The following is a 23,729-nucleotide window of genomic DNA, read 5'->3' on the forward strand; positions in this document are numbered from 1 at the left end:
TGAAAAAAAAAAAAAAAAAAAAAAAAAAAAAAAAAGTGCCTAAAACATTCTTTATGTATATTATTTTCATTATTTATTGCATTACAAACGCCCTCAAAACTTTTTGGCTTTACATATTACCTGTTTTATCCTATTATCATGTTTTTTTTTAAATTTAATTTGATTTATTCATTCATTTATTTTAATTTGGCCAGAGAGAGACACAGAGAAAGAGAGAGAGGGAAAGTGAGAAAGCAAGCTACCAAGTCCAGGACTCGAACTGTGGTCAACCATGTGGGAATGTCCAGTGCCTTAACCACCACGCCACCTGCTGGTCCCCAGTGAGACGGCAAGCCACCAGGTCTAGGACTCGAACCATGGCCAGCCATATGGGAATGTCTAGCGCCTTAACCACCATGCCACTTGCTGGTCCATTAACTATTATTGTGTTTAACTCTTCGGGCAGGATTTGGATGGGCAGTTGTATGTCCCTCGTAGTATTAACTGGGCTCCCTGGGTGGTGGCTTCAGCTGCTGCTGGGTAGTCTGGAGGGTCCAAGATGACTTCTTTCACGTGCCTGTTCTTTGGTTGGGGCAGCTGGGACTTCTTTCCATGTGGTCTCCCTGACTGGGTAGCTGGACTCCTACACGGCAGCTCATTGCTCCAGGAACATGATATTCAAGAGGAGGGAGGTGTTTACTGTCAGCCCCTTGGACCGCGGCCTACCACGGCATAGGTCTCTGCCCTGTACTGCTGGTTGAAACAGCCACACAGTCCGTGTAGACCAAAGGGAGGGGACAGAAATGTCACTGTCCACGGAAGGAGTCAGAGAATTTGTGGCCATTTTTCATTTGCTACATTTGTATTTGGTGTTTTCTTTTTTTTTTTTTTTTCTTCCCTTTTTTAGCTTGTGGAGACAATAGGAGTTACCAGTCAAAAATTCATGTTACTGAGCCACAGGAGACATTAGGCCTAATCTGACCTTTATGTTCTACAGATTGAAATACACACATGCACGTTTATGTGTATGTATGTGTATGTGTATGTGTGTATACGTAAATCAAATCCTTGTGAGTTAAGCAACTTGTAAAAATGTAAAGAAGCAGATCTTTTGATATTTATTTTGAGCCACTTTTTTTCTGTACCATACTCATCTTATTTTTGAGTTATTTCTACTGAAGCTTCAGATTAAAAAAATAAAATGACTAAAATTGTTTTTTTCCTGTGGAAGATAGTTGATTTCTCACAAGTGTGAATTACTATAGGGTAGTGCATCTCAAGTATGCCTTTGATAAGCCATTGAGGCTTACTAAGTAAGGCATGAAGAGAAAAATTACTGTAAGTATAATCTTCTACCTTAATTTTCTCCAGATATTATTATTGGATATGTTTTGTTTTCATACTGCCCTTGGTAGTTACTAAAAATGACTTTTTTATACTACTCATCACTTATAAAAAATATAAGTATTTTAAAAATTATAATGGCATTTGGGCTATATAATTTTGCCACTTAAAAGTAATGATGGACTTTACAAAGATGAGACAAAATTATACATATATTCTGTTTGGAGGAAGCCGTCAATCCTATGGGAGAATTCAAGCAGAAATCAGTGTTCAGTTTCATGAGTTATTGCATGAATTTCTTTTTTTCTTTGTACTCCTGATGTTCTAAATGTTTTAAATTTTGCAAATGTTGAATTTGACCCAAGGTTCTAAGAATAAAATTCAGATCAAGACTTTTCTCTTAAGGATCCTTTATTCTTATCCTTGAAAGATCACACACTGGACCCTCTCGATGTCACTTAGTCTTCTTATGTAGCAAGTAAAGCATCCCAGCGTTGCTGCAGAAGTCCCCGACTTTTCAAAATCTGTGACCATCGAGCAAAAGCCAAAGTGTGGAGAATGGATTCGCACATTAAATTTATTCTGTGGTTTTTACACATGCAGATTAAACATTTTAGGTTGATAAAATTTCACACCCCTCCTCCCCAAAATAACTTAGTAGTTTTTCTCTTAAAATAACTGAGCTGGAGAGAGATTCTTTGGCTCATCAGGAAATTGCTAATTGCAAATTCGGGCCTGTTGTGCCTCGTCAGTTGCCAGCTTCCAGCTTGCTGTGCCCTGTACTATGAGTGGACAGTGGTCAGAATTCTCTATAAAATTGCAGGCTTAAGTTGTGCTGGTGTCCCTGAGTGGTGCTGAGGATCACTGACAAATGTGACTTTCTTCCAGACTGTTGGCGGTGGTGCGGCGCAAGAGAGGGCGCCGGAGTTGGATGGTGGCGGGCCCCCGGAGCAGGACAAAAGCCATTCTAACAGTAGCACCTTGTCGGACCGGAGACTCAGCACCTCCAGCCTCTGTAGCATTGAGGAGGAGCACCGGACAGTGTATGAGATGGTGCAGCGCATCCTCTTGTCCACACGAGGTTATGTCAATTTCGTGAATGAAGTATTTCGCCAGGTTAGTGTGTGTGCGTGCGCATTGTAAATTCATGAAATCGAAGAGACTTTTATTTTTGTTTTTCTTCTCCCACTAATCCAAGAAATACTATTGATGAGTTGGGCAAAATTACAGAACTCAACAAATAACGATCCCACTCATCCTGCTTTTAATTTGGCGTGTGAATTATGATACTCTTTTCTGTGTGGGTTTTCATTGTGTTTTTGAAAAATTCCTACATGAGGGAAAATTGTGTATTTGAATAAAATCATTTGGCAAATATCTTCATGTTTCCTTACAAACGAAGCTCAGTGATGGGAAGGCGGCCAGTCCTGTACAGCCGGCAGCAGATGAACCTAGCAAATAAGAGGCAGGCGCCCTTCCCGGGCCTCAGGGAGCTCTTGGACAAGCTGGCGTTTGTGTAAAAAGTTGTATTTCCCTGCAGAGGCATGTGGCATGCACATATGTGAGACGCATTTATGGCACAAGAGAGAAAGGTGGGTGGTGAGGGGAATAGAAGGAAAGAAAGGACCTGAGGCTGAGACCGAATGACAGCCGCGGGTGGAAACTGTGGAGGGTGCAGAGGTGCCGAAAGAGCAGAGAGGTGCGAGTGAGAGGGAGTCAGGAGGGGGCAGAAGCCGGGGCTGCCGTTAGTGGCCATGAGGCTGCAGCAGGTTTGCAGCCAGGACTGGTGTTGCCGTGGGGGACCCCTGGGCAACGTCTGGAGACGGCTTTGATTGTCACTACCGGTTTCTTGCAGGAAGCAGCCCAATGTTACTAAAACATCCTGTCACACACGCACAGGCCCCGCCTCCACCCCACCATGGCACAGAACTGTCCAGCCCAGCGTGTCCGTAGGGCTGCTTTGGAGAAACAGCTCCAGCCCCCGGACAGAGAAACAGAACCTCCATGGAGCAGGCCAATCCCAGTTCTGTGATGCACACGCACTCATGGACGTGTGTGTGACGGATCTTTACATCCGAAGTGTGTGTGATGGATCCTTACATCCAGAGTGTATGTGTGTGTGTGTCAGATGGATCCTTACATCCAGAGTGTGTGTGTGTGTGTGTGTGTGTGTGTGTGTGTGTTATGGTGTAATGGATCCTTACATCTGGAGTGTGTGTGTCAGATGGATCCTTACATCCAGAGTGTGTGTATGTGTGTGTTATGGTGTGATGTATCCTTACATCCAGAGTGTGTGAGTGTGTGTGTGTAATGGATCCTTACATCCGGAGTGTGTGTGTATATGTGTGTGTGTGTGTGTGTGAGATGGATCCTTACATCCAGACAGTGTGTGTGTGTGTGTTATGGTGTGATGGATCCTTACATCTGGAGTATGTATGTGTATGTGTGTGTGATAGATCCTTACATCCAGAGTGTGTGTGAGTGTGTGTGTGTGTGTGATGGATCCTTATATCTGGAGTGTGTGTGTGTGTGTGTGGTGGATCCTTACATCTAGAGAGTGTGTGTGTCTGTTATGGTGTAATAGATCCTAACATCTGGAGTGTGTGTGTGTGTGTCTCATATGGATCCTTATATCCAGAGTGTGTGTGTGTGTGTGTGTGTGTGTGTGTGTGTGTGAGAGAGATGGATTCTTACATCCAGACACAGGGTGAGCCCTGTGTGGCAGAGACCAGCTGTTGGTGGAAGGAGAGTGGGGGAGAGCCCTGTACACACGTGATTGACCGTGTCTACGTCACGGAGAATTTTTTTTTTTTGAAGAGGTTTTTGCTATAGGCCGCATACGCTCGCCAGACAGACAGAGACATAGAGACAGAAAGCGAGAAATCACCCCCCAGGAGAGATGGCCACGCCACAATCCCTTCTCCTCCATTCTCCTCTCGGGATCTTGGGCACGCATGCACACGTGCCCGGCGTGAGTTTAAGCCACCGGGTCCGGGACGTGAACCATGGTCGACCACATGGGAGTCCAGCGACATATCCATTACACTAACTGCTGGTCCCCATCATCACGGAGAACTTTTCATGGCGGGGCGTGACTTTGAGATAGTGCCTGATTAACTCTTTCCTGTCTGGGACTTTCATTAAAGGAAAAGCCAGCAAGAATGGAAGTCTCAGCATAATCCACAGGTCAGCCCCTCTCTGGCTATGGTTAGCACCTCCTCCTCAACCTCCCTGCAGCCCTCGTGCAGCATTGTCCCTTCTAGTTTATACTGTAGGCATCATGCTGCCCGACATTCTCTTTGTCTCGTGATAGCCATTATTTATTTATTTATTTATTTATTTTTTTGAGAGTTTTTTGCTATAGGGCACGTGCGCTTGCCAGACAGAAAAACAGTGAGAAATGACCCCCGAGGGAGGATGGCCACGCCACAATCCCTTCTCCTCCATTTTCCTCTCAGGATCTTGGGCACACATGCACACGCGCCCAGCTTGAGTTTAAGCCACCGGGTCCGGGACGTGAACCGTGGTCGACTACATGGGAGTCCAGCGACATAGCCATTATGCTAACTGCTGGTGCAGATGGCCGTGATTTTAAAGCCCCGTCCTCTTCGTTAGCGATGTGCTCATGTTGCTGTCGCATGCATGGGAGGTGCTCGGTGATGATCTGATTTAAATGGAAACAATCAAGATCCTAGAGGTTTTGGCATGTTTTCATTTTAATGCATAAAATATTTTAAAATGTTTGTTCTACAGTTAATGTTCCACTTATAAAATTGTTTTCTGAATTTGTGGCCCAGCATGTCCCCGATTCTTTTCACTTCCTGACTGTAGCATCTGTCTCATTTCTTAGCCCTTCTTTTTGTTTCACCCCATGTCACAGGTATTGAGCAAGATTCTGAGCTCAAGCCTCTTTTTTTGAATTTATTTATTAATTTCTAACATGAGAGAGAGAGAGAGAGAGCACATCTACCGGATCCTGACACCACACAGTCCACTCGGGCATCAGCCAGCCTGGGATCGTGGGCAGGCTGTGCCCAGCCTACTCTGGGTCTCCGTAATGAGCCTGAAATCTCCCCATGTGGTCAGCCTGGCAGACCATCGCCTTTCGCTGCTGCACCACCTCCGGCCCCCCAGGCTGCTTCTGTAGCTCTGCACTTGGCTCCGTGGTCCCTCACCCCTTGTCCTGTGCCAGCAACCTCTGCAGTCCATGGCTCCCAACCATGCGTTCTGTCCACACCGCACTTCTGTATTTCCCATGAGCGGCTCATTTGTTCACTTGTTCGTTCTCATGAAAGACATGTTATAAAGGCTACACACACCAGGAATAAGAAAGCATGAAGCAACATTACAGAGGCCTAGAACACCTGCTAACAGCTTCCACGGTCCTCACTATACAGAATATGTTCCGCCTCAGGGTCCCGATTCACCGACACGAGAGCAAGGTGTCTGCCTCTGGGAAGATGAAGCCGAGGTTTGCTGAGCAGTCTTTCAGACCTCAGTAATCACACAGCCAGAGCCAGGCTGAGCGGGCAGGTGAGCCAGGGGCAGACCATCAGCCATTGCGCCTTCTCTAACTGGCATAGACAAACTGGCACTGGGTGCCTCTCACTTATCCTTCAAGATGCCCACTTGTCATCTCATCTAATGGTCTTCTTTTCTTCCCCGATACCAGCTTCTTCTGAGTGGACTGCCTCTTTAACGGGACCTGTACTTGAACTTGCATCCTAACATTGGTTGCCCCACCTCTTCTTCCTCTTATGACCAGTCACAGGGCTAGCCACGCAGGTGCCTTTCTCACTTCTGTCTTCTGAGTGGTCCATAGCCCTCTCATTGGTGGTTCTCGGAGCTGTCCTGCATCATCCCTTGTATTTATACTGCATGCAAAATATTCTCCTTGTCTTGTAGTAGTCCCTGATTTTTAAAGCTGTTCCCTTCATTAATGTTATACCCACATTGCTGTCGCACACATAGAAGGTGCTTGGTAACTATTTGATTCGAATTGAAATAATCAAGATCCTAGAGTGTGGATGACCTGTAGCAGGGGTCAGCACCCTTTGTACAGTATAGGGCCATGTTGTAAGTATTGTAGGTGACATGGATCAGACAGTTTCTGTCACAGCCGCTCAGCTTTGCCCTTGTAGTAAGAAAACAGCCACGTGCAATATGTAACAATTGAACATGGCAGTGTTCCAATAAAACTTTATTTATGAAAACCAGATGGCAGGCTGGATTTGGCTTGTAGGTCCTGGTGTGCCAGGACTTTAATCTTTAGTAATGTTTTTAAGCCCTTGGATGAAAATGATTCATATTAGACTGGCTCTCACTGTCAAAAGCTTTTAGATTTTGTACAAGAGATAAGTGCTATATTCGTGTGGTTTTACCTTTCTGTCTGTACCTGTTATGAGCATTTCATTTCTCATAATATTGTGCTCTAAATTTTTTTCCATGACAGAGTCTTTTACTTCTGAATGTTTATCAGTGTACCAAGTAATAAGTTTGTACCGTGTAACAAGTTTGTGAATTCTATCATCTAGTATTTTGGCTAAAAAAAAACTAAAAGCAGCTCAAACGATTGCACTAATAGTTACTATTCTAACCCTTAGCCAGAATGGACTATTTCTTTCTTTATTTATTTTCTGGGGAGAGGTTTTTGCTACAGGGTGCACGTGCTTACTAGAGAGACAGAGAGAGACAGAGAGACAGAAAGCAAGAAATCACCCCCCCCGGGGGGGGGGGAATGGCCATGCTGCAATCCCTTCTCCTCTCGGGATCTTGGGCACACATGCAAACACGCCCAGCATGAGTTTAAGCCACCGGGTTCAAGACTTGAACCACGGTCGACTACATGGGAGTTCAGTGACATAGCCATTACGCTAACTGCTGGTCCCCAGAATGGACTACTTTAAGGCTGACTGCTGCTTCACACCAGTTACAAGTAACTGTTCACTACAGAGATAAAGCCTCTGACCTTTAAGAAAACATTAGGAGGAGAAAAAATAATATTAATTCCTTTCTTTCTTCAAATAAAATTGTTTTTTGCTATTATCTAAGAAAAAGTGAACATTGAGATGTGTGTTGCTTGAGCTAAAGGGATAGTAAAACAATGTGTACCCATTAAATTTCTAAGAAATATGAGGTAAGGAGATGAAATCTCTGGATAAGTTCTACGTCTGTATAAAAAAGCTGTATTTGCTACTCTGCAAAAAGTGAAGGGACCGCTATATAATATACAGAAATAATTTAATGCCTTTCGCAAGAATATAACTGGAGCTCTGTAAAGCTTCATATTCTACAAGGACCTCTGTTCACCAGTCCACGGGACAGGCACTTGGTTCTTCTCCTATACATCTACATGAGAGTTCTCATGGATTTCTGGCCGGATGTTACAGACAAAGGCCAAGAGGTTATCCAAGACTTCCTCTCTGTTCTGTAGGAAGTAGGTCTGGAGGATGGCCATCTTCTGGGGCTCCTTCCCCACTTCAGTGCTGCAACTACGGTGGCATCCCAAAGCCATGAGTTCTTGGTCTTGAGCTCCTCCCTCTGCAAGCGCCAGTGTTCGGTTTCAACCTGAGCTGCTGCTGTGGCTTGTTGCAGCCTCTGGCTTTTTCGTTTGTAGGCCTCGGATACCTTCTTGGTAGTCTACTTCTCAGCCTGCAGCGACTGCTGGGTCCCCTGCAGCTGGCTGGGCAACGCAGCAGCACTCTGAGGCCCTGGTGAGCCTATGACCTAAATCCTAAATTCTGAGTTCATGATAAATTGATTGCATTTTTAAAGCATTATTTATTTAATTATATTTATTATCATCATTGTTATTTTTAAATTTGGTACAGGAATTATGTTCTTTCCAGAGAGAGAGAGAGAGAGAAAGCCTCCAGGACCAGGACTTGAACCTTGGTCTGCCATGTGGGAGTTCAGCACCTTAACCACCATACCACCTGCTGGTCCCCCAGTGTGATTCCCAAATCCAGTGTAAATTCAGTTTGAAGTAACTTTGGTCATAGAGGTGACTGCAGACTACTTGTGACTGAAGTTATAGACATCTTTGTGTTAGGAAGTTCAAAAACATTTTATTTACATTTTCTAGTTTTTCTTAACCAAATCTGATTTGAAAGAGTATATTTGAAGTTTAAAGTACAAGTATTATACAGTGTTAAAATACTGAAATACAGGCATTTGGGAAAAGGGACAAAGTTTTGGCATTGTTTTATTTTTTTTTGTTAAGTTTTGCTGTAAGACATGTGGGCTTGCCAGAGAGAGACAGAAAGAGAAAGCGAGACATCACCCCTGAGAGGCGATGGCCATGTCATGATCCCTTCTCCAGTCTCCTCTTGGGATTTTAGGCATGCATGCACATGCGCCCGGTGTGTTTTTTAAACCACTGGGTCCAGGGACTGAACCATGCAGTTAGCCATGTGGGATCCAGATGCATTAGCCTCCACATCACCTGCTGACCCATTAGCATTGCATTTTATTGTCTTTTCTTGGTCAATGATAAATTTTTCTTTTATGGAAAACAAAATGTGACTTCTTTCATAATAACTTCCTTTTCAACTTTAAATTAAGATACTCAGGGACTATATAAACTTAAAGGCTATTAAAGTTTAAATGGACACTCAAGAAGTGAACACTCAGCAAGGAGATGGTGGAGGATCAGATGTCCACGTAGGATGAGGGAATAAATGCCGAGGCAACCCCGGGGGACAGGGAATTCATGGCGGGACTCAAGGATCAGGTACAAATCCCTCTGGACTTGATGGCTCAGCAAGTTGAAGGTAGTGGAAACAGACAGTAACTGAAGGGTGACAGAGTTCAGCCCTAGGGCAGCCTCCATCTGGCTGCTACTCTGAGCAGGCAGGGCCAGCAGTGGTAAAGTACTTGGTGTAGGGTCATTCTTGTCCCTGGGTCACTCCACTGGACTTGTCTTCTACCTGGCATTTTTCAGACTACCTGTTGATCTACTTAGAGGTCACGAAATGAACTTAGTAAGTCAAAACTAGTAGTTTTTTAAATTAATGAAATAACATAAAAATAAAACAGACCAAAGCATGGCACAGTGCAGTTCATGCAGTATTAATTTCTAAAAGAGCTGAGTTAATTATGTATGTACTATCTGTACAAATGCCTATAAACTTCTGTAACATGTTTTCCTTGGTTATGCTCTTAATAGTCTGAAATACTGTTCTAATGGATGTTTACTCACTGGGATGTTTGGTTGACTATTTTTATTTTAAAGAACAACTTTATTTTTTAAAAATGCTTGCTAAAGGAACACTATTCATGAGGCGGTCTTCAAAAAGTCCTGGAAAGTGCATGTTATGGAAAAATTATGCATAGATTTGAAAATTGTTTTGCAACAAAATGAATGTATACTCTAATTCCATTTTCCATGAACCTTTTGAAATCCTCTTGTATGTAATTTTAGAAGAGAAAGCAAAAGCAAATTGCTCAAAAGACTACTTCTGTGTGAACATTGTTAATGTTAGAAGGGCATTACTCTCTTTGCAGAGAGGTATTCTTTATAATACTCAGAGTATTCCTTATAATACTCAGAAAGGTATTTCTATATGTATATGTGCAGCTGCTGGGCTGATACATGAGATAGATGAGCAACATGCAAAGAAGAGAGAAAAAAGAAAAGGTGTAAACTGATATAAAGCAGGCTGGCGTTGAGACAGGAGGGTTTCAGATGAGCTGATCGGCATAAACAAACTGGCAGGCAATCACAGAAGACCAGGTGGGTAGGTCGGTCAGCAGGCAGAGGTGGAACTAAGCAGGCAGGTATAGCTGGCCAAGGGGGTGGTGCAGATGGGCAGGCAGGCAGCATGGGCAGAGACAGGTGAAGATGGAACCAGACAGGTCAGCTGAGATCAAAGCACGGGTTAGGGTAGGTATGTAGAAATGCTTCGGATGGGGTCAGGACTGAGAGATGAACTCTTATTACAGTGGGATCTCTAATTCTTAGTCTTTAATGCATGTTTTACATTTATTATTTATTGTTTATTTGTTGTGATTTTCAAGCTGTGTGGTTTGGGACTTAAACTGCAGTCAGCCATGTGAGAATCCAACGCCTTAACCACCATGCTACCTGCTGGCTCCATTAAATCATTTCTTGCCAGTGGGCACATGTGCTTACCAGAGAGAGTGAGTGAGTGAAAGAGAGAGCACCCTCCGATTAGGTGTGGTCACACTGCAGTCTTTTTCCCTCCATTTGTCCATCCTATCAGGATTTAGGATGTACATACTCCTGTTCCCACCATGTTTTTCAAGTCACAGGGCCAGGAATATATATATATTTTTTTTGCTTTAGGACACGTGCACTTGCCAGAAAGACAGAGACAGAGAGACAGAAAGCGAGAAATCACCCCCCAGGGGGCATGGCCACACTGCAATCCCTTCTCCTCCATTTTCCTCTCGGGATCCTGGGCACACACGCACACATGCCCGGCGTGAGTTTAAGCCGCTGGGTCCGGGACTCAAACTGCAGTCGGCTGCATGGGAGTTTAGCAACATAGCAGTTATACTAACCGCTGGTCCCTTGATTTATCTTAATTCCCTTTTGATTACATCCTTTTTTCCCCCAAATCTCTAACCTGGAATATTTTCCTTTTACCTAAGAGATAACTTTTAGTATTTCCCTTCGTTCAGATCTCTTGGTAACAAGTTTCCTTATTTTCTTATTTGAAAATACCTGTATTTTGTTTTTATGTTAAAATATATTCTTTCTGAATGTTAAATTCTACATCAACAGTTGTTTTCTCTGTACTTTGAATATTTTGTTCCATTGTTTTTTGACTTCCATTGTTTCTTTAGAAAGTCATTTGATTTTTTTTTTTTTAAAGGAAATGTGCTCTTTTTCCACTGGATTCTTTTAAGACTTTAAAAATTGTCTTGGATTTTCAGTGATTTCACTATAATGCATTTTGTATTTTTCTCACTTGCCTTGGTAGCTCTTCAGTCTGCATATTATTTTGTTCATAAATTTCAGCAAACTTCTCATTTGTCAATATTATTTTAGCCCCCTTTTCCTACTACATCTCCAACCATGCTTCCAATAACCTTTTTTTTTTTTTTTTTTAAATTTTTGTCATAAGGTGTATGTGCTTGCTGGAGGAGAGAGACAGAAAGACAGAGAGTGAGTGAGAAATCACCTTCCTTGGGGGATGGCCATACCACAATCCTTTCTCCTCCACTATCCTCTTGGGATTTTTAGCACATGCGTGCGCACACACACACACACACACACACACACACACTCTGTGTGATTTTCAAGATGCTGGGCTCAGAACTCGAACTGTTTAGTCAGTCATGTGAGATCCAGCCCCCTTAACTTCCATGCTATCTGCTGGCCTATGGTAATCTTTTAATTGTATTTTCTGTCTCTTCTCTTTGTTTTTTTATTTTGGAGAGGCTTTTTTTTTTTTTTTTTTTTTTTTGCTATAGGGCACGTGTGCTCTCCAGAAAGACAGAGACTGAGAGATAGAAAGAGAGAAATCACCCCCCAGTGGGGATGGCCACACCACAACCCCTTCTCCTCCTTTCTCTTCTCGGGATCTTGGGCATGGATGCACACGTGCCAGGCATGAGTTCAAGCCACTGGGTCTGGGACTTGAACTGCGATTGACTACATGGGAGTTCAGCAACATAGCCATTATTCCAACTGCTGGTCCCCTGTCTCTGCTCTTCTGATTTATCCATCTGTTTTTCCCCCTCCATGCTTTATTGTAAATATATTCTTCTGATTTTTCTTCTAGTTTTTCTTTAGCTATGTCTATTCTGCCTAGCCCATATACATTCTATTTTTAATTTGAATATTTTATTTTAAATTTTCATATACTCTAGTTTCTGATATTCTCATTATGCAGATACCCTGTGTTTAAACGTTGTCTATTTTTTATTGACTTATTTTCTCATATTTATTTCCTAATTAATATGCTATATATCATATTAACCGGACTTTAATAATTTTGGCTTTACTATGATTTTGTTTTTCCTCTGGAGAAGAGCTATTATTTGATTTTTGGTTTGAGGATAATAATTTGTTGATATTAATTTTGGGTAACACACTTGTCTATCTTTGTTAAAACCTATCTAGTGGTCACTTTAACATTTGTGCATTTGTTGTTTGTAAATTTTGCCTAAATACCGTCAACAAAAGACAAATACATTTCCCTTTTAAACTCTTGTTCATGTTTTTGGAATCCTGTTACAATACTCAAAATTCTTGTGTGCAGTTGTGTGAAGAAATTCGTTAGTGATGAAAGGTTCCTTTAAATGTGTACAATACTACAACTGGTCGTGGCTCTTATAACATTGGTAGCTTACTCAGTAATAAATGTTGAACAGCTGCCTATTGAACAAGGAGGAGGGGGAGAAAGAAAGAAAAGGAAGGAAGGAAGGAAAGAAAGAAGGAAGGGAGAGAGAGAAAGAAAGAGGCAAGGAAGAGTGAAAGGCAGAAGGGCAAATAAAAAGGCAAAGACGGGGACCAACAGGTGGCGTGGTGATTAAGGCACTGGACTCCCACATGGCCCACTGTGGTGTGAGTCCCAGACCTGGCGTCTTGAAAATCACCCCAGGCATGTATATGTACATGTCCAAAATCCTAGGAGGCGAATGGAGGAGAAGGGATTGTGGCATGACCATGGCTCCTGAGGGGTGATTTCTTACTTTCCCTCTCTCTCTGGCAACTGCACCTGCCCTACGGCAAAAACAAACCCCAAAACAAACAAACAAAAAAACCCAAAGCCTTGATTTGTAGCATTTGCCAATTTCTGTGGTGTAATTACTCCCACCGTGGCCAGTTTAGGCTACCAACATAGACACTGAACTCCAACCCTGAGCTGGGAAGAAATGGGCACAATTGGTTAACACTGGCTCTGCCAGTGTGTGTGTGTCTTAACTTATTTCTCATTTGTTGGGGAAAGTCAAGTCCTATAATTGTAAGTATGTTATAGAGCCAGTTAGAATATCTATATAGGGGTACTAGCAGTTAGCGTAATGCCTATGTTGCTGGATTCCCATGTAGTCGACTGTGGTTCATGTCCCAGACCCGGTGGCTTAAACTGATGCCGAGCACATGTGTGTGCATACTGAAGATCCCGAGAGGAGAATGGATGAGAAGGGAATCCAGCATGGCCGTCCCCTTGGGGGATGATTTCTCACTTTCTGTCTCTCTCTGTCTTTCTGGTGAGGCATGTGCTCTATAGCAAAAACTTCTCCAAAAAATAAAGAATATCTATATAGGTATGTTTTAGATATTTTTGAGGACACATTTTTTAATATGTGCATACTGAAGATCCCGAGAGGAGAATGGATGAGAAGGGAATCCAGCATGGCCGTCCCCTTGGGGGATGATTTCTCACTTTCTGTCTCTCTCTGTCTTTCTGGTGAGGCATGTGCTCTATAGCAAAAACTTCTCCAAAAAATAAAGAATATCTATATAGGTATGTTTTAGATATTTTTGAGGACACATTTTTTAATACAGATTTTTTTTCTTTTCTTTTTTTTTTAGTTTTGCTATAGGACACCTGTGCTTGCTGGAGGGTGGTAAGGAGAGTGAGAAAGTGAGAAATCATCCCCCAGGGTGGACGGCCATGCCTCGGTCCCTTCTCTTCCATTCTCCTCTTGGGATTGGGGTGTGCATGCACATGTGACTGTTTTTCAAGCCGTCTGGGACTTGAACCACTCAGTTGGCCATATGGGATCCAGTACCTTAGCCACCAAGCCTCTGGCTGGCCCCTGAAGTTATTTTTAAACTATGTTAAGTTTTCTGACTTAATTATAAGAATGTCTTTTCTCCCTCTTTGCATAAATTTAGTGTGCATCAAGACCCATGGCGCTGTTCACAAGCTGTATGTTTTATAGGAAGGCTTGAATTTAGCCACGGTTTTGGGAAATGCCTGTTATGTGACTTACAATAATTGAACTTGTATGGAATTGAAGGGCGTTTTCTCTTTTTCTTTCAGGCGTTTTTGTTGCCTTCGTGTGAGATTGCTGTAACAAGAAAAGTAGTTCAAGTGTATAGAAAGTGGATCCTCCAGGACAAACCGGTATTCATGGAGGAACCAGATAAAAACGATCTTGCCCCGGAAGACGCGGAAAAGTTAGGATTTTCGGAGACGGATAGCAAGGAGGTACTAGATCATCACTTGTCTTTTGAAGTGAGAGAATACATGTTTTAGCCATGTAGACCGCTCAATTGAGGGTCCTAGCCAATGGGACGCAGGGGACAGATCTCTTCCCCAACCCTGTCTGATGTTCTCGAGTTGCCGAGGTCTGCAGGGCCTGTGTCAGGGAGGCAGCAGCCTCTGTGCGCCATTCCAAGTGGGCTGTCATGTTCCGTCCCTCAGGCTAGGGCCACGTGCACTTACATCCTCCTTAGTCACAGTTACGGGAGAGTTGTTGAATACATCGTATCTTACACATCTGTGTGTGAGGACCGAAAAGACCATTGCCTTTTCCTTGACTTGTTTAAAATGTGGCATTTGGAGAACCAACACTGAGAATGTCTTGGTAGACTTCGGTTTTGCCATGACAGTTGGAAAACCACATTTGAAAGGACTCACCAATAGCTAGTGTTACCTTTTCTACCATGAGCCCCACGGCAGCCCTAAGTGTGTCCTGGAGGGACTGTGCCTGTGTTAGATGAAGCCAGAGGCTGGAAGAACCTGTATGCACAGTGGAACATCTGAAGAAACTGATGTTCTATTTTTATTTCTGGCATCTGACATGCTATTTAGAAATTAATTTAATATATTTAATAATATTCTTTTTTTTTTAATTGCCAAAGGGTGTGTGTGCTCACCAGAGAGAGAGAAAGCTAGAGGGAGGGAGGGAGAGAGAGAGAGCACCCTCAGTAGCACATGGTCATGCTGTTGCAATCCCTTCTCTTCCATTTCTTCATCCTGTCAGCGTTTGGGACACACAGGCAAATGTGCCCAGCATGTTTTTCAAGCCTCCAGAGCTGGGATTCACACTACTGGTTGGCTATGTGGGATCCAGCTCCCTTAGCCACTAGACTAGTAGGCCAGTCCTAAAATGTTTACTATTATTAATCAGAAGTATATTACTTTCAAATATCTATATTATAGTAGTCCCTCCTTATCTGCTGTTTTGCTTTGTGTAGTTTTAGTTACTCATGGTATAGTGCAATAAAATATTTGGAGAGAGAGACCCCACTCATATAACTTACATCACATTATGTTGTTATAATGTTCTGTTTTATGATGAGTTATTATCATTAATCTCTTAGTGTGCCTAATTTAGATGTGAAACTATCATAGGTATGGAGGTATGGGAAAGCATACTAGTGTTCAGTACTAGCAGCGGTTTCAGGCAGCTACTGGGGGTCTTGGAACTTATCACCTGTGGTGGGGGGGTAGTTTAATTCCATTATTTTGATTCTTCAATATTGGTGAAATCACTTTAATAACTAGTCATGAAGTGAAAATGAATAGGTAAGCCAGTGGGATTCACACGTGTTTCAAAGGCCTCTACCCCCTGCTCCCCGAACAGTGGGCAAACACGGCTCTTTCCTTCAGCACACGCTAATAGCTCTCAGCACTATTTAGGTCTCGGAGATACAGAAAATGTTTGCCTTATTTTAGAACCTTTTTTGAATCTTTTTAGGTTTTTGCCGTTAGGCATGTGCACTCACCAGAAGAGAGACAGTGAGAGGGAAAGTGAGAAGTTACCCCAATCCCTGGGGGGAATGGCCACACCACAATCCCTTCTTCTCTGTTCTCCTCCAGGGATTTTGGGCATACACAAACATGCACCCAGTGTGATTTTCAGGCCACCAGGCCCAGGACTGGAACCACAGTCAGCCATGTGGGAGTCTTTAACCACCACTCCACCTGCTGGCCACAGAACCTGTGTTCTTAGTGAATTCTAGTGAGTGTGAGGAACTAAATACGCAAGTGTGTGTTGCCTCCTGTTATTAACAGATTGTTATTTTCTGCAGGCCTCTTCCGAAAGTTCCGGTCACAAGCGATCTTCCAGTTGGGGGCGCACGTACTCTTTCACGAGCGCAATGAGCAGAGGGTGTGTGGTAGAGGAGGATAATACCAGTGTGAAAGCTGGGGCCCAGGCTCTGCTGCAGGTAAGCGGCCCGCCAGGGCTTGGAGACTCCCGGCTGGAGTCATTGTGTTCATTTTGTTTAATGGCATCCAAAGAATGGTGATATTGTCAGCCACCTGTCAGTAAACAGCTCTTAAATCCTTACTCTAAGTATGCTTCCTAATTTCTCATCTACGTTTGCAAAGATTTTCTTGTGGTCAAAGAAGACTTAAGAATTGGTTGCAGTTTTTTGAGAGGAATTATTGTATATGAAATACGAAATAACTAGGATTTAAATCTTAGAATGCTCTTCCGGATATATAGTTAAAGTTACCCCAATCCCTGGGGGGAATGGCCACACCACAATCCCTTCTTCTCTGTTCTCCTCCAGGGATTTTGGGCATACACAAACATGCACCCAGTGTGATTTTCAGGCCACCAGGCCCAGGACTGGAACCACAGTCAGCCATGTGGGAGTCTTTAACCACCACTCCACCTGCTGGCCACAGAACCTGTGTTCTTAGTGAATTCTAGTGAGTGTGAGGAACTAAATACGCAAGTGTGTGTTGCCTCCTGTTATTAACAGATTGTTATTTTCTGCAGGCCTCTTCCGAAAGTTCCGGTCACAAGCGATCTTCCAGTTGGGGGCGCACGTACTCTTTCACGAGCGCAATGAGCAGAGGGTGTGTGGTAGAGGAGGATAATACCAGTGTGAAAGCTGGGGCCCAGGCTCTGCTGCAGGTAAGCGGCCCGCCAGGGCTTGGAGACTCCCGGCTGGAGTCATTGTGTTCATTTTGTTTAATGGCATCCAAAGAATGGTGATATTGTCAGCCACCTGTCAGTAAACAGCTCTTAAATCCTTACTCTAAGTATGCTTCCTAATTTCTCATCTACGTTTGCAAAGATTTTCTTGTGGTCAAAGAAGACTTAAGAATTGGTTGCAGTTTTTTGAGAGGAATTATTGTATATGAAATACGAAATAACTAGGATTTAAATCTTAGAATGCTCTTCCGGATATATAGTTACACAGATTCTCAATTTCCAACACAAACTGGGGGATTATACAATCTTACAAATAATATTCCTCTTAAAAAGTGCCTATGTTTGTGAACAACAATAATTTAGTAGATTTAGGTATTTGTCTGAATAAATATATGAAATAGAGTGGATACCACTTGGGCACATTGGAAAAAGCAACTTTAGCTCATCACTTAACCTTCTAGATCTCAGGATTTTATCTCAAAAACAAGGAGTGGGTGATTATCTCTCAGGTTCCCTCCAACTTGAAGTTTGTTAGGAGTGTCAGTGACAATACCAGGACTCTCTACTCGCCTGTTCTCTGATCTGCACCTTCCAGCCTCAGACAAATTTCTAGCCATGACTAGTTAGGCCTCCTACACGGAGGCCAGCATGGAGCCCGGGGAAAGTGTGAGAATGGCATATGTGCTCCTCGGGCACCTACTCGGGCACCATGGTGCTGTTTCTTTCGTCTGTCTCTTGATAGGGTTCATTGTCATGGTCTCCTTTTGGTTCTCAAACAAATTAGTAGTTTAACATATCATATTCATAAATTTTCTCATATTTTCATTGGATAATTTTTAAAAATTAAGATGATTTTACTTGTACAGCTTTAGAGAACTTTGGAGTGGCTCATTAATAGGATTTGGACCATCAGTGGGGTGCTTGAAGGAGTCCCTGCCCTTTGTCCCTCATAGCTCCTCTCTCTAGGTGGACTGCCATTGTCATGAGGCCGGTGATCTCCCTGGGTTCAGAAGAGTGCTTTGTGTTGACCGAAAGGATGAGTTACACCCACCTGGATGAATCAAGGGGAAAAAATATCCTATTCATGATAGCTGTCTAGGCTTAAAGAAGTATGTGGCTTGGATTTAAGTAGTTGTTTTTGCTGTCATTGTAGCCGTTTCCTTGGTGTTTTACTTGGATCCATAGGAAAGAGGGGCCAAATGAAGGTTTGATAAGATGATACTCTTCTACAGTTGATTTTGACAAGTAAAATTTGGTCATTTGTAAATTTTAAAAGTTTTTTTTTCAAGTTTATGTGTTTATTTCTTTATTTGAGAGGAAGAAAGAAAGGTGCGCATTCTCAACAGGGTGTTCATGCTGCACCCTCCCAGCCGCAGCCAGCCAGAATCACAGGCTTGTGTGCCTGATGTGTGTGCAGGGAGACCTGGGGAGGAGAACCCAGGACCTTCCATGTGGCTTCAGCATGTGGAATGTTGCATTACACCTGCACCACTGTGGCTGGCCCGTTTGTTTAGTTTTATAAATAATACTAATGCTTAATAAGCATGCATGCAACTGGCATTTTGAAATTTTATAAAAATGTAGAAGTCTAATATATGAAGACTCCTTACTTGGGAATGTGCAGAATTGTTTAATTCAAATTCAAAAAGCCAAATACGTCATTTAAAAGGATCTCTATTGCAACAGATCACCTGTGGTACTTCTGTAAAAACATAGTCACTGAAACTACTGCACTAAGACTTCCATAATTAATCAAAAAGTTAATTTGTTTCCTTCTTCCTTATTCTTAAGTCTAGTAATCCTATGATTGGCTATTGGGTGGTTGGAAAAGTCATGACGCATTTTCACATAGAAAAAATATGTCATGACTTTTTCAACAACCCAGTAGTTTCATGAGTCTCCCTGGGAAACTGAAGCAATATACTTCTTTTTTCAAGCTTTTTCTATAGGTCATGTACACTCACCAGTGACAGAGAGAGAGAAAGTGAGAAATCAGTCCCCAGAGGAAATGGCCACACCACAGTCCCTCTCCTCCATTCTCCTCTTGAGATTTTGGGCACCCACATACACACATCTGGCATGATTTTCAAGCTGCTAGGTCCTGGACTCCAACCTTGCAGTCAGCCATGTGGGATCCAGCTGCCTTAACCTCCGTGTCATCTGCTGACCCAAGGGACTACATATCTTTTTTAATCTTGAACAAGATAATCTTAAAAAGCCGTCAGCATTTTCGTTCACTTACTTGACTTTTGTGTATATCAGTTTTAACTTGGATCATTTTGTGCATTGATTTTGAGATGTCTCTATTGAACTTAATCCACAAACGAGCCAAAGCAGCTCTATTTCTCCCAAATCCTTTGAGTTTGTGCTGTCGACACAGAGGAGACCCCAGAGGGAATGTGTTGCTGGATAGTGGAGCAGATCCGTCCTCATCACCAGATTGGCAGCTCTGAATATGTGAAGTTGATGGGTTACTAGTGTGGTCTGTGTAATAACAGTTACTTTATTGTGGCGGCCCTACGGAGTAACTTCATCATAGCCGGGCTCGGGATCAGTGCTTCCCACTTTGTGCTGGTGAGATAGGTGTCTGTAGGGTCTGGGGCAGTCTAGCACAGTCTAATTATTATTACTATTTTTTTATCTCAGTTTTTTCTTAAGAATTTGCTTAGATCTTAGATTTTATCACATATTTCTCATACTAAAAAAAGAACATCCCTGGAAGATGTGCGCTGTCAATCACATGCCTGTGTCTATTTCTGTGTACCGGCTTGAAGCTCTCTTATCAGGTGGTCCGGGCCATGCACTTCATGTCCTTCAACATTGAGAACCCCGTGGTTCTGTCTAGACATTGTCTGGTCATAGACCTTCTTTCCTCCACTCCAAAGCTTCTCACTGCAGTACAATGATCCTATCTTTACTCCCCCTTTTCCTTTTTTTTTTTTTTTTAATTAGGCTGTCAAAAAGAAGTCTTCAAAAGCTTTTCTGACTCATACAATTTCTAAGATTGCAATATTAATATGTAATAGTCACCCCCTTCCCCCCGTAAATCACCTTTCAGGTATTTCAGTCTTTAAGTGAATCCAAGGGGTCAACGGAAAAGAACCTGGAGTACACGTTGGTATCACTTGCTGAAGTGAGACGGAAGCAGTGTGGAAATAACTCAAAGCGGATTCATTGCAGAGTGAAGTTATATGATCGCTTTAAGCCAGATGTATCGAGTTATGTGTTTATTTATGTGTTTAACCGTAATTTCTAATGTAACATTTTTGGTTTTAAGGTATTTTTGACCAACGCTGCAAATGTCTTTTTGCTGGAACCATGTGCTGAAGTTCCCATGCTCTTAAAGGAGCAAGTCGATGCTTGTAAAGCCGTTTTGATTATTTTTAGGCGCATGATAATGGAGCTTACAATGAATAAAAAGACTTGGTGAGTTTATTTCAGATTAAATAATGAATATTATACAATGTTTCTGCTTTTCAACCTAATATAAATGTTAATGTTTCCATTTTTAATGCCTTTACAAAGTTACACACAATCTTTCTGTGAATTATGAAGGTTGGCACCTATCTTTTGACAGTCCATTTTTAAAAAAATATTTAATTTTATTCATTCATTTATTTTAATTTGACCAGAGAAAGACAGACACACAGAAAGAAGAAAAGTGAGAAAGCAAGCCACCAGGTCCAGGACTTGAACTGTGGTCAGACATATGGGAGTGTACAGCGCCCTAACCGCCAAGCCACCTGCTGGCCCAATAGTCTATTTGTTTTCACTATTGTTTTTAAAAATGTTCTTGAATTAAGAGTTAGTAATCATATCACTTAAAAGGAGTTTTTCGTTTGTTTGTTTGTTTTCTGTTTTAAATTGCTATCAAATAGTTTTGTAGAAAAGCATAACTTGTATTTTATAGTATCATTCTTCATAAACCCTAGCAGAGTTCATTAATTGCCTTCAAATGCTATAAACTTATTTTTCTTGTTTCAAATTTGGTATTTTAAATTCATTTAGCAAAACAATTATTTTATTTTATTTTTTTTAGAGAAAGATTTTTTCTGTAGGGCATATGCACTCGCCGGAGAGACAGAGACAGACGGAGAAACATAAAGCAAGAAATCACCCCCTGGGGGGATGGCCACACCACAGCCCCTTTTCCACTCTCTTCTTGGCATCTTGGGCATGCTCTCACATGAGCCTGACGTGAGTGTCAAACTGCCAGATTCAGGACTCAAACCACAGTTGACTACGTGGAAGTCCAACAACGTAATCATTACGCCATCTGCTGGTCCCAAAACAATTATTTTAGATGACAGATTGTCTATGTGAGTCAAATAGTGTAGTCAAAAAAACATGGCTGTCAAAAATATAGCAACCTCGGGAACCAGCAGTTAGTGTAATGGCTATGTCGCTGGACTCCCACGTGGTCGATCGCAGTTCGAGTCCTGGACCCGGTGGCTTAAAACTCATGCCGGGTGCGTGTGCGTGCATGCCCAAGATCCTGAGAGGAGAATAGAGGAGAAGGGATTGCGGTGTGACCATCTCCCCTGGGGGGTGATTTCTTGCTTTCTGTCTCTATGTCTCTCTCTGTCTGTCTGGCGAGCGCACGCGCCCTATAGTGAAAATCTCTCCAAATAAAGAAAAAAGGCAAAAAAATATATATATACACATAGCAGCCTCATTAAAAATACATAGTTTTGGGACCAGCAGTTAGCATAATGGCTATGTCGCTGGACTCCCACGTGGTCGATCGCAGTTCGAGTCCTGGACCCGGTGGCTTAAACTCACGCCGGGCGCGTGTGCGTGCGTGCCCAAGATCCCGAGAGGAGAACAGAGGAGAAGGGATTGCGGCGTGACCATCCCCCCTGGGGGGTGATTTCTCACTTTCTGTCTCTCTGTCTCTCTCTGTCTGTCTGGCGAGCGCACACACCCTATAGCAAAAAACTCTCAAAAAAAAAAAATACAATTTTCCCCCTTCATCATCATTTTTGTTTGGCATTTGTGTTTTTAATATCCTCAGTAGTAAACAGTGTGTTAGATTTTATTTCCATGCCTCTTTCATAATGAATACCATCCCATCATTCTGTCTTATGAGGGGTTTTCAGTGGTTCTCAGCAAAAAGCCTCCGCCTCACTGCCCTTCTCTCTTCTTGTATGGAAAGGCGGCATCTCGGTCCTGCCTTCAAAATGCCTAAAGGCTGTTCTTTGCTTGTTCCTCCCACTTGCCACTACCCTGGTGCAAGCAGGCCAGCCCCACTGCCCACTCGGATGTGGTCTGCATCCCCACACGTGGCCCTCTGCCTCAGCTCCCAGCCCACCGAGGCCACTGCAGGCCCATGCTGGTGCCTCCCTTCCTTCTGCAAATCCCCAGAGGTCCCTGTCACTGTGTCTGTCTGCTGGGTGTCCTCTGATTCTGCAGTTGTCGAGAAACCTTAGAAACAGGACAGGCCTGAGCTGACAGGGCCTGAGGGCCACCATGTCCAGTCTTTCCTTTCAAAGATGAAGGAAGGTGGGCCCAGAGGAACCCTGTCCTGTAGAAAGTTCACAAATACAAAAGCCACAATGATCAAAATGATGATTTTAAGATGTAAATTCCAATGTCATCTTTGCCAGACCTTTAAACTTAACATTATTTGCAAAGTTAAGCAACTGTTAAATCTGAAAGCACAACAGTGATACCATTATGATTCATAGGAAGTCAAATGCCACATCAGTAATATTGAAATTAATGAGAAATGCTAGTATGTTTTCAACTGAAATGTTTGCTCCTCAGTACTACAGTTGTACCAACATTAGTTTTCATATTTTTTTCCTTTGAAAACTTTAAATTCTGTATACCACTGTATTGGTAGTATTTTGATATTTATTTTTAAGGTTTTTTTTTTTTTTTGCTTCTGATAGAGAAAGCAGGGCCTACATGGGGTCCCCGTGCCATGATCCCCTCCCGTCCTCAGCCACTGGATCACAGACACATGTGCCCAGCAATTATGGGATGTCTTAGCACACCCCAGAACCTTCCCGTGTGACCCTGCATCGTGGAGCACTGCATTGCTGCTGTGCCACAGGGGCTGGTGCCACATGTTTTAGATAACTTTCCTTTTTTGTAAAAATTCTAGGAAACAAAATTAAGATATTATGCTCTGTTCTTAGCAACTCAGAGATATCCAGACAGAAGTACTAAAATAAATACAGAAATAGATGAAAGTACTTGCCAAAAACCAGTCAGGAGAGCATAGGCAGGAGCATGACCTGCTTCCCTAACCGATTTCCTTGTATTTAAGTACCAGGTGGTCCCGTTTCCATCCCTCCTCCTCTCCTCCTTTCCCTCCCTTTCCCTCCTGCCTCCTTTCCTTCCACGCAGCATATCAGCACCGAGCTCCTACTGGGAGGAGGTAGTGGTGAATTAGATAGACAGGCTCATGAGTTTCGGTCTCCGTGGGACTGAGAGGCTCCATAACAGAAGGATTTCCGAGAGGGGTAATGCTAAGAACACTGAAGGTGGTGAAGGGCACAGAGTCAGCTGTGGAGGGGGAGGAAAGCCTTTCTGTGCAGCTCCCTGAGTGAGTGGAGAGAGGAACCATGGGGAAGGAGGCCTGA

General features: G+C 42.9%; 1 protein-coding gene and 1 pseudogene across 1 annotated transcript in view; one reads left to right on the forward strand and one right to left on the reverse strand.

Annotated features, from left to right (window-relative positions):
* The window catches only part of RALGAPA2 (Ral GTPase activating protein catalytic subunit alpha 2), a gene marked incomplete at its 5' end in the record, with an annotated part of 330,762 nt that overhangs the window by 56,482 nt on the left and 250,551 nt on the right, over nt 1-23,729 (forward strand). Inside the window, 4 exon segments of the mRNA XM_027766356.1 lie at nt 2,212-2,439; nt 14,286-14,453; nt 16,283-16,420; nt 20,417-20,565. Of these exon segments, the coding sequence (XP_027622157.1) occupies nt 2,212-2,439; nt 14,286-14,453; nt 16,283-16,420; nt 20,417-20,565 (683 nt within the window).
* Nucleotides 7,664-11,367, reverse strand: LOC102471953 (V-type proton ATPase subunit G 1 pseudogene; annotated as a pseudogene).

The sequence above is a fragment of the Tupaia chinensis genome, unplaced genomic scaffold (assembly GCF_000334495.1).
Source record: "Tupaia chinensis unplaced genomic scaffold, TupChi_1.0 Scaffold142716_1, whole genome shotgun sequence".
NCBI lineage: Eukaryota > Metazoa > Chordata > Mammalia > Scandentia > Tupaiidae > Tupaia > Tupaia belangeri.